Here is an 11,388-nt window from a genome sequence, read left to right on the forward strand (position 1 = left end):
TTAGATAAATTATCCACACCGTGCTTTGGCACAGGGGGCCGCGACCTGTATGAGTCAGCGAGGCCTGCGATGTTGAAGGGAATTCGATTTAAGTGGCGATGAAAGGAGAGGCCTCCCCCGTGTTAACACAAATTATTACCCACATCTCTGATATGAGAACTCGGATGAAATGCTGCCGCTCCTCCTCGTCGCTCCTGTTGCATCCAAAAAAAGAGGCTGCAGGAGACACTGGAATACTTGAAGGGCTTTGAAATTAGTCCAACTTCAGCGACAAATAACAGAAGTCGAGTGAAGGGTGCTTATGCGGAAAATTGCTCAAGTTGTTTGAATATCACTCGCAGATTGTTTGGAGAGGGAATCATCTTGAGCTTTCTACACTCTCGCCAGGAGAACGCTTCATTGTTCAAAGCCACCTCCTCGCTCTCGTCTCCCTTCTGATGGAAAGCTGATTGAAGTGGATTTAACAGCTGAAATCAATGAGGCAGCCTGGACTCACTTATCAGTCTACTTCCATATTTCTGTACTGCATTCTCAACATACAGCCCGACATCCTCATTGATGGCCGTCCGCATTGATCCGGCCCCTCCCCCGCTGAAGGGAGCGATGCCGATCGACGGCGCCTGAAAATAACCTCGGCCTTCACACTCACTTCATTGGAGACTTCAGCTTTCCATCCAACATATCTCAATGAAGCCCTTTGAGGAGGAGGGTGTGGGTGGGGGTGGTGTGGATGGAGGGGGAGATGGTAGAAGATACAGTTCAGAGATGTTGTTCTTCATCTCGAGGGACAGAAATGACAGCTCCGTACCAAAGTCGCTCCGAGCGATCGATTTGTTGAGTAGAAGAACCGACTGAAAGGCTTCAAATCAAAATGCTTTCTATCCGCTTGGACAGAAGACAAATGCTCCTAACAAATATGTGTATGATATAATATGCTGCTGGTGTCTAACATTATCTTAACGGAGAAATAAAACACGACAGTAATGCTTTAAAAAACCTTTAAAGGGCCAGCGTGCAGCATTCTGGAGGATCTGTTCGCGAAAATGTAATTTAATATTCATAACTATGTGTTCAGTAATGAATGATTTAAACTAAGGGTCGTTGTCGCTTCGTTGGCTTTAGAGTAAGCTCTTCAGAGGAGCCGGTCCTCTTCAGAGAGTCGGCCGCGTCGCACCGCCATGTTTCTACGGTAGCCCACGACGGACAAACCAAACGCCGGCTCTAGAAAGAGCCTTTCACTCGAGCCAGAGAGCAAAACCGAGGTACCACCAGCCGGCGTCTGACATTTTTAGGCCTGACCCAGGACTTCAGGTGAAGGACAACATTTGCACCGAAAGAGTGACTTCTCCAACATTGTTAGTCTCTCTCTCTCTCTCTCTCTCTCTCTCTCTCTCTCTCTCTCTCTCTCTCTCTCTCTCTCTCTCTCTCTCTCTCTCTCTCTCTCTCTCTCTCTGTTAATGAAAGGCGTGCAGTCTTAGTCATGACTCTGCTCTCTGTGAGTACATTTGAGATGCGACTCAGGGGATCAGGAGAGAACAGGATGAGCTGTTGGTTAAAAATAAATAAGGGACAAATATTGGGAAAAAAGCCGGAGCGATAAGAAAAGGGGGAGGAGGGTCATAGTGATGCAAAAGAAGCAGAAACATATTTAGTTGATACTATTCGACACCAACTACCATCACAGGTTGATTAAATAATTCTTAATGCTCTTTAAAACACGATGAATAACCCAAATTGAAGAATCTAAAAGTATTATTAAATACTGCAATCACAGGTCCGAGGGCGCGATGTTCTACGAGGGTCTGTCTTCATTTCAAGAGTCAAGAGTGTGTGTGTGTGTGTGTGTGTGTGTGTGTGTGTGTGTGTGTGTGTGTGTGTGTGTGTGTGTGTGTGTGTGTGTGTGTGTGTGACACACGGCCTGTGACAGTGATCCCAAGTGAAGTCCGGAGTCTGACTCACCTCCGCTTCAGCAGCGGACGTTCTGAGCCGACACCGAACACTCAGGGAGTCCTGCTCACGACGGCCTGTCGGGGTAATACCTTCACCCATCCATCCGTCCATTCTTCTGCCTCACTGTGTGTGTGTGTGTGTGTGTGTGTAGTATGTTTAAAGACGTCTTGGGCCACCCCATATTCCCTCGAGCTCCTGGAGGTTTCCGTTGGGTACTTGGCGTCCACTCTTATGATGACCAAGAAAAAGCACAATGTTCTTTCTCCCTCCTGCGATACTTTTGCTTCTAAGAACCTTCTTCAGACTACGGATAGATGATTGCTGCTGTAATAACCATCCAGTTCAGCCTTAAAAACTCATGGACATTTTACTCAAACTGGACTTCCTGGTGCTTTTTATTTCACCTTTATCCAACTCTTTTTTTAACACTGTGGTATTTCTGGTCTTTCCTCCGTCCGTCTCTCTAAAAAGCTAAACCATGTTCCTGGGTTTTCTGTCCGTCCTCTAAAATACATGAACGTGTACCGGGTAGCGAAGCAGCTTTGACAGCAGTCGACTAAAACAACTTTTTTCATCTTCACGCTGACAAAAGCCTTTGATTTACATTCAGAGACTCATTTGAATGTCTTGTGTGCTGATTCCAGGTCAGTTTAGGTCACTGCTGTAAACTGTAATTCTGTTTCTTAAACTCCCCCCTCTAAAAAAAAGCTTAATCCAGGCAAGCAGCTTAAGAAGACTCAAGTTCATGCTGATGGCTGAGCAATTTTGCAGGGTTTCTATGAACAAAGTTCCTCTCTGTAACTTGAATAAAGACAAATGGGTCGTTCCCATTGTGAAACAGGAGGATAACAAACTGTTTGTTTCAGGTCAGAGATGCTCACGGCCACCTGTCAATCAAATTATTGACCAGTCGCCTCGCTCCGTATATCCGTCACCTTCTGACTTGCTGCTAAAATCACACAATCCGCCTGCAAAAGTGTGCGTGTGAGTGTGCGTTTGTGTTTTTTCCTAACATATGCATCCATCAGTCGATCCGTCAGCAGACGTAACGCTCAATATTGTGGAGTTGGGGAGGGAGGAGGGTCTTCCTGTGTAAGGTGATACCTCAAACACACCGGATGGAGAAAAACAAACACATCTGAGTGTTAAATTGTTTAAAGGTCAGATTTAGTAGAATAGCTCCTTCGGTCTTTCCGTTTGTCACTTTGCCACTCTGCGCTATCGAAGCATGTGGAGAGCCGATAGATAAGCTTTAGTGCTGGGACAGACTCCGGCCCCCCGATGCCTTGGAGAGAGTAAGTGGGTTAAGACAATCATTAACAAATGTGTGAGGACAGTTTGTAGTTGCTGAGACCAAAACGGTGTCAACGAGCCATTTTGTTATCGTGTTTATTATGTGTCTGTATATGAAGTAGTATGTGTTCACTTGTGGTAATTCCCCTTTTGCACAGAAGTCAATTCGGCAAGTCCCGGGCTAGCAGCCTCTGCAGCTTTTACTGACTTTCCAAGCTGCTTGTCACATCTCTACAAAGAAATTCATGTGGCATTGCAGCTCCAGGCTTTCGTGTGGAGAACCCGGAGGAGGGACGTGGCCACGGAGCCATTGTGATGTAAAGTTAGAGGGGAAGACGGGAAACTAGACACTCAGAAAAAGACATGCCTGAAGGAAGCATCACCTTCTTTTTCCATCACTGGCCTGAATCGATTTGGCTAAAAATAAGACGGGCAGGACTCCGCTCTGATCGCGCTGCAAACACACATGACTGCACGGGCCAAGTGTCACATCAGATTCTACTTGCGTCATTCAATCTATTTTTATTTATTTGGAAATGGAGCTGTTGTCAGCCAGACTGTTCGTCTCCTGCCAACTGGCACACAGACGCCAAAACAAGGCTGCACTTATAATCTGACGGATGAGATTCTCAGATGGCACAGACATTGACAAACAAACCTCTGTATCATGTGAAGACTTCATCATCACTGTCTTTGTAATACTGATGTTTGATGAAAGTAAATCTGCACAGCTGATTGTCATGAGGCCATTTTTAAAAGAACAACATCATAGTTTTGATATGAACATGAATGTTTTTGTCCAATGCACCTTTCGGCACTATGAGCATGTTAATTGCGGTTGAGCAGCTAAGTAAGCAATGGTACTGCTCATTGAGCCATCCAATGCTGTATAATGGCCATGCCGTTAATTAAGGGCTTCGGGGTTAAAACGTGAACTAAATATTCATGATTTCCACTCAGAGGTGACTACATAAATCTCCGGACTTCTTTTTTTAATTTTCACAGGCAGCCACTACCGTTTACTTATCCAGCATGTTGTAATGCTGTCATTCGCTCTCCCTTTGCTTTCTCCTGACACTTTATTGCAGTTAACATATGATCGATGCATTATTTAGTCGCAGTGTTTAATTTATGCTCTAGCAAAAGCTGTGAATTGACGCCCTTGTCTTTTTTTAACTCTAAATGAAGAGATGCATAACGTTCTGACTGAGTCTGTGACACCTCCTGTTCAGCCCTCAGTGAGAACCAGTCCCGCTGTGCTCCACTGTTTTATCGATGCCTCCAACGCATCTCTTGTTGTTTAAAAGCACCAAATAAAGGATGTTTTTCATGTGGAATGAAACCCTGCCTTCGTTTGTGATGCTCTGTATTGCAGCGTCCAACTCCGGCTGCACTTCACAACATCAGCACAATTATTGTAAACAAAGAGGTCGAGCAGCCTCGAGCAACCTCCACGCTGCTCTGCTCATCGGCAGCCACTGGGTTTGGAGGGAGATCTGTTGGAGCGAAAGCAGTTGCTGGAAGCTGTTCTCCCAGACAACAACAACAACAACAACAACAAAAAGGCTCCGGCTTCCAGAGTCTCTGACGACGGCAGATTGTGGAAGGAGTGAGACGGCAAAATCACCTCCAACGTGTTTATTCTCCTCAGAGAGCAGCAGCCAACCAGTCGTCATTATTCTCACTTTAAATGACAAAGGAGTGCTGGCAGTCATCTGACAGCACAGACAGAACCACCTCTTTCCCTGCATGTAAACATTTGCTGCTAAAACACGTCAGCTGTCACAGTCTTTCACTTCAGATATTAAAAACACGGAGTGCCTATTTTTACCTCGCAAATCTCATTTGCTTTCGACTTCTGTCGCTGGTTGCAGCCAAAGACGATAAAATCCTGACGTAGTCTCCGTGACGTCACCCACAGGTTTCTATAGAGCCGTCGTGAAGCTCAAAGTGAGCAGCTCCAACCATCGCCATCTCAGCAGTGACGACACAGCAACGCTAAAAATAGGTGGAGCTGAGGCAGCTGGAGACCTGAGACGACACCCGCCTGTCACTCAAAGCCGCCAAGCCATCAATCATCCCTAACATTAAGCCTTAATATAATTTAAACAGCTAAGTTATATAAATATTCACACTTGTCCAGTTTTCATGAGCTGTAGAGAAAAATGTTTTTAGTACAAGGCTGTAAACATGTTTATTTCTGCAGTGAAGTTGGTCATTTTACCATCGAGGTCGATGGGGAATGACTCGCTTTTGGAGCCATGCTTGAGGCTTGTGGCCATTTGAGGAACTGCAGCTGGCTTCGTTTCTCAGCATCGGCGGTTGCAGCTAGAAATTAGAGAACAAGCCCAGACATTTCTTCTATGTTGAGTTTCAGCGACAGTCTCGTCGATAACAGTCTGAATCTAAATAAACGCAGGAAGATCTCTCACACGGCGGGGAATCGAGCGCCGACAGTCGCGACAGGGCTGCGGAATTGCTGAGGTGACGGAAAGAACCGCGATACAATGCAATGTTTTATTTCTCTGTTTTTCTAATTCATCGCAATATTTTCCCCAGATCACCGGAAGGAAGACTTTGTTCCTTTCATTTGACATTTAATTCGCTGGCAAAAAGTCAAGGGTGAGACATGTGAATGAGAGAAGAAACCCAAGGAGGGAGGGAGGGAGGGAGAGAGAGAGAGAGAGAGTGTGTGAGAGAGAGAGAGAGCTGTTGACCCATATTTACTGTACCATTTTCCCTCCCCTCTCCTCCCTCCGTCTCTCATTGACCTCCCTCCTTTTTCCCCCCGGATCTATTTTTAGCAGCGGCCGCTCTCGCTCGGGCCAAATATAAGAATAGATGCTCCTCGCAACAAACGCAGCAGGAAACATGCTGCAGGCAGCGAGTGGGAGGGATCCGTCTCCACTTGGATCTGATTTTTAGCGGCATTCTGGTCCTTTTAACTGTAGGGGGAGGTTTTATTGAACGATAAAAACAGCTTATTGATTTTGGTAAAACACTTGACGACTCCCTCTGACTGAAGACGATGGTGCTCCAATGCCTTCGCTCCATCTTCCTCGTTTTTGTCTTTTACTTGCAAGGCTGGCTGCACGCTGACGATACTCCTCTTCTTCAAGCAGTTTGTTTTCTGAATACAAACCATTGTTTTTCTGTGAATGAAGAAGAACGAATGTGCTCTTTCTGCACTACCTGCTGATGGAGCTCTCTTTTACTAAGTTCGGTTGTGAGGAAACAATAACCTATGAGAGGACATTTCTTCTATATGAATATTTGATATCTCAGACAATAGATTATGAACAGGATAAATGCATATTTTGACATTGTATTCAGTGTATGTAGGTAAGCAGGAAGTACTAGAGCTGGTCTATGTTTTAATGATTGGCGCTACGAGAACAGAGGTCTCCTCTTTGGGGTGCAAACATGAACTAGACTGCGGTTCTGGACCACAGCGTCAGCTAAATGTCAACAGAATTCAGCAAAATCATCAGATGTTGGATACAAACTCGTTAAGTGGAGTTTTTTTTATAAACGAACAAAAGGTATGTTAACATCCAGTGTTTCTCCTCGAGGTCAAACAAACGTGATGAACGCTTTTCCTTCCTCGTCTCAATCGTTTGAAACCTGCGTTGCTTCGATGTATGTTGACGAGCAAGCACTCTTGCATTTCGATGCATTTCTGCATATCTTTGTGCTTTAGCGCCACCTTAGGGTCCGTGGAATAGTGCGACACCACTGGCAGGGAAGGGTATCGCCTAACCGCCAGCAACGGGACAAACAAAACAAGGATCCCCTCACAGAAAAGACTGTCCTCTGTGAAGCAAACGTCTTCAAACAACAGGTGTTTATGTCCCACGCTGAAGCAGGACGTAGTGAGGTGTTACAGTGAAGACTCGAAAACAAGACGGTGGCATCAACTGTGTTTCCTACCAAACACAATGCCGGTTTATTTTACCCATGATGCATATTTTCCCCTCAACTTAACTGAGTAGATATTGATGCCTAAACTTCACCAGACCTGAACCAAAGAGGCAGCAGATATCAAAGATCTCTCTTTAAGACAGAAAAACAGCAGAAACTACAACAACAATGTTCATATTAATGTTTTCATGGAGGCGTTCGCCTCCTGTCTTTGATGTCCTCACTAGAATAGCTGTGTGTTCTCCTTCAGTTCTTCAATGCACTGGTCCAAACAATGCTGCCACTGTGTCCCTGATCTGTTTCATGTCTTCATCTCTGTGGCCGAGTGCCAAGTGATGTGGTTCTCTCTGCACTACAAGAGACACCGGTCAGAGAAGGACTCTGACGTCATCTTCTGTTAGTTTCTGTCGGTGCATATTGCTAATCGTGCGAACTGTCAGTTCCTGTTCTTCTATTCTTGTCCCAACAAACTGGAAACGTGAAACACAACAACATGGAATCGCGTGGTTGAGTTGCAGCAACTGTAGCAGCAACACGACAGCGACAACGCTGCGACCTCATGCAACAGTCAGATGTTTTGCAACCTGTATTGTTTGTTTTGCGCCGCTCTTTTATTGCTCCGTCTCCCCCGCGTTGGGTCCTGATTCATAAGAAGAAGCCGAAGCGTTGCCGCTGATTCAGTCTTGCCATCGCTCGCAGCGTCTGAAGGACACGTATACAAAAGAAAAAGAGAGAATATCAACCCGGAGTGAGACAACGTGCCCGGCACGCGGCTCGCTTAATGTGCTTTGATCTACTTCTGACAGCGCAAATAATGGAGAGCGGGAAGGAGAGACAGGATGAGAGGAGAGACACAAAACCACTTATGAAACCAAACAAAAAACACATTTCTGTGGGCTCTTCACACCACGAACCCCCTCAACTCCCTCGCCGTCCTCATCGCTCCTCATCAGCCACCTCCGTCCGTCCCCTCGTCCCCCTCCGTCCGCCCGTCCACCTCAATGACACTGAAAGGTCAGACGTTCCCGCCCTTTGTTTGTTTTCCCCCAGCAGCGTCCATCTGTCTTCATCAGGGAGCTGATGTGGCTTTGATGGAGCGTTTAAGAGATGCGGTACAATGAAGTGTGTGTGTGTGTGTGTCTGCATACATGAGCATGTGAAGGCAGGATGCACCAGCTGCATGCTATGATGACAAACACACGCACACACATGAGGAGTGACCATGCGTTCCTTGACACAGACTGTAGAGCAGTTTGAAGTGTGTCTCTTGGGTCTTTGTGTCTGTAGTGAAGAAGCTTCTGTAGGAGATTTAAAGCTGTGTGTGTGTGTGTGTGTGTGTGTGTGTGTGTGTGTGTGTGTGTGTGTGTGTGTGTGTGTGTGTGTGTGTGTGTGTGTGTGTGTGTGTGTGTGTGTGTGTGTGTGTGTGTGTGTGTGTGTGTGCGCTTCCATCTTTGTGAGGACCAGTTTTAGACCTTGAGAGTGAGGACATTGTTGGAAAGTGAGACATTTTGTTCTGGTCGTCACTTGTCGAATCTCTTGGGGTTAATGTCGAATAAAAGATTGAAAGATTTTTTGATATGAAGGAATATAAACTAAAGTGATACTGCAGCTGTGCTTTTTACAATTGAATTATAGCACAGAACAGCTTTTGGACATATACAGCGTCTCAGCGTCTGAGCCACAGCTGGTTAGAAGAGTCTACAGTCTTCTGACCACTCAAAGTGCTTTAACACCACATGTCACCCATTCACACCCATTCATACGCTGAATGGAAGGGGCTACCATGCAGGTGCCAGCTGCCCATCAGGGCTAACTAACATTTGTACACCATCGGCACAGCCTACGGAAGCAATTTGGGGTTCAGTGTCTTGCCGAAGGACACATGGGCTCGCGGAGCCGGGGATCGAACCACCGATCGACCTGCTCTAGCACTGTTTCCCACCAGACTAGTTCCTTCATGTTATTTCAACCATAGACTACGACAACGTAGTCTTCGTGACATCACCCATTAGTTTGTGGACTGACGTTTTGAAGCCAGGAGTTCAGCATTGTGGTTGTCGCCATCTTGGTTTTTTTTTGCAAGCAGAAATGAACCGAGAAGGCGGAGCTAAGTACAACCCAACGAGCTGAATAAGACTTTTTTGGGGCGACTAAAATGTAATGATTAAATTCCATTAAGTGAAAACACAGTGAAAGGGTTCACGTTGTAGAAAGAAAAAACAGACAACTCTCAGACTGGACAACGCTGTGGTAGCGACCTGTCAATCACAGTAAGCCCCGCCCTAAAGCATACCCTGCTTTATGGTCTGTTATGTACCGTTAGTGATTTAAGACCAGTTAGCCGAGCTTGGTAACATTAGCACTGATTCCCACAAGACTTTCCTTTCACGTTCACGTGCAGCTCCCGCACACTCAGCGGTGTTTGTCCCAGATTGGTAAATGGACTGCATTTATATTTAGTGCTTCTATCCAAAGAGCTTTACTATTTCCATCTCATTCACGCCGAAGGCAGCGAGCTGCCGAGGCGCCGGCCAAACCTTTGGGAACACTTTGGGGTTCAGGGTCTCGATCAAGGACACTTCTGCATGTGGAGACGCTGGTCTGAGTGGAACTAAAGTGATATTAACAACTATTTTGACGCCCATCACTGATATTGCAGGAAGACAAATAACACTGACATGTCTTATTTTTGGTAATTATGTCAAAACAAACAGGGAAGTGTATTCAGATTCCTTTTAAAATAGGTTTAAGTTCAACGCATGCAATGGCAACGAAAGGTTCTCACAAGTATAGCATGCAGTCGTGTGTGTGTGTGTGTGGGGGGGGGGGGCTACCGGCACCGTTGACTTTGCAGAATCGACCTACATGTGCAGAGCGTTCAGACTCACACTGAGTTTACCGGGCTCGGTTCTGACTCATCCTGCACGAGTCATGCTCCGCGAGCTTCCTCTCTCTGTGTGTGTGTGCGTGTGTGTGTGCGTGTGCGCGTTTGCGTTTGTGTGATTGTGAAACCCTGCGTGCGCTGCCTGCGTCTTCAATGTATTACGTCGCTGCATGACGCACAGTGAGAGAGAGGAGAGGGTGGATGGAGGAGAGGAGGAGGAAGAGGGGGGAATTTTCTCAGACACCCAGCCGGCAATGACCTTAGTTTTATGTCAAGGCGGAGGTCTCTCTCGCGCTCTCTCGCACACACACACAAACACGCGCGCGCGCGTGCACACACAGACTCTCTCTGTCTCTCTCGCTCTCACACACACACTCAGTCTTCCCGGTGTCATCCATGTGGACAGGAGGACATTCAAGCCGCATCTTATTCCGCTCACATCCCGCTGCCTGTCTGTCCCGCCTCTCCCCTCCGCGTCTCCGCTACAACACACACACACACACACACACACACACACACACACACACACACACACACACACACACACACACACACACACACACACACACACACACACACACACACACACACACACACACACAGTGAGACGAAATCCCTGAAGTAAACTATAGACACTAAAAAAAGACTCCTCGAGTTGCCGGTAAAGAGCCGACGATCACGTCTGCAGCGCGCTGCAACTCCCCGCAGGGTTTTTCTAAAAAGTATAATTTGTGCCGGTGCCTCGCTGCTCCGGCTTCATCTCTTCTTCTGACCCTCTTCTTAACACCTCCGCCCTGCAAACGCGCAGACACGCATTCCATCCATCTATCCATCCATCCATCTATCTATCTATCCATCCATCCATCCATCCATCCGTCCGTCCACATGGCAGAATAGAAAGCGGCGTGTTTCTTACTGATGGTCCGGGATCCTATGCAGCCCATGTTGTCTCACAGAGGCTCGTACAGCTCGGGGGAAATAAAATCCATCCGTCCAGCGGGCATCTCTCCCCGGATTTATTTATCCTCCTCTTCTTCTACTTCTTCTTCTTCTTCTTCTTCTTCTTCTCCTCTTTCTCTCCTCTTCTTCGCCGTCCTCCTCTCCTCCGAGTGTGAGAAACAGAGAGGGTGTGTTTGTGTCATCCGCTTCGCTTCCTCTCTCTCTCTCTCTCTCTCTCTCTCTCTCTCTCTCTCTCTCTCTCTCTCTCTCTCTCTCTCTCTCTCTCTTTTCACGGTTGTCGCACGCGCCTGTTTGCCCCCTTCATTGTCTTTTTGACTCTCGTGCACGCTCAGACACACACGCATGCATGAACACACACACACAAAGATACACTTGCAAAT

The 11,388-nt window shown here is 46.7% G+C and overlaps 1 protein-coding gene across 1 annotated transcript in view; it reads right to left on the reverse strand.

The window, feature by feature from the left end:
- The window catches only part of LOC306791813 (protein FAM131B-like), a 35,284-nt gene extending 24,151 nt beyond the window's left edge, over positions 1-11,133 (reverse strand). Inside the window, exon 1 of the mRNA XM_079288697.1 lies at positions 10,965-11,133. Within this exon, the coding sequence (XP_079144823.1) occupies positions 10,965-10,992 (28 nt within the window). The 5' untranslated portion in view covers positions 10,993-11,133. The remainder of the gene's footprint in view (positions 1-10,964) is intronic.
- Positions 11,134-11,388: the final 255 nt, after the last annotated feature.

Source organism: Melanostigma gelatinosum (assembly GCF_949748355.1).
Source record: "Melanostigma gelatinosum genome assembly, chromosome: 17".
NCBI lineage: Eukaryota > Metazoa > Chordata > Actinopteri > Perciformes > Zoarcidae > Melanostigma > Melanostigma gelatinosum.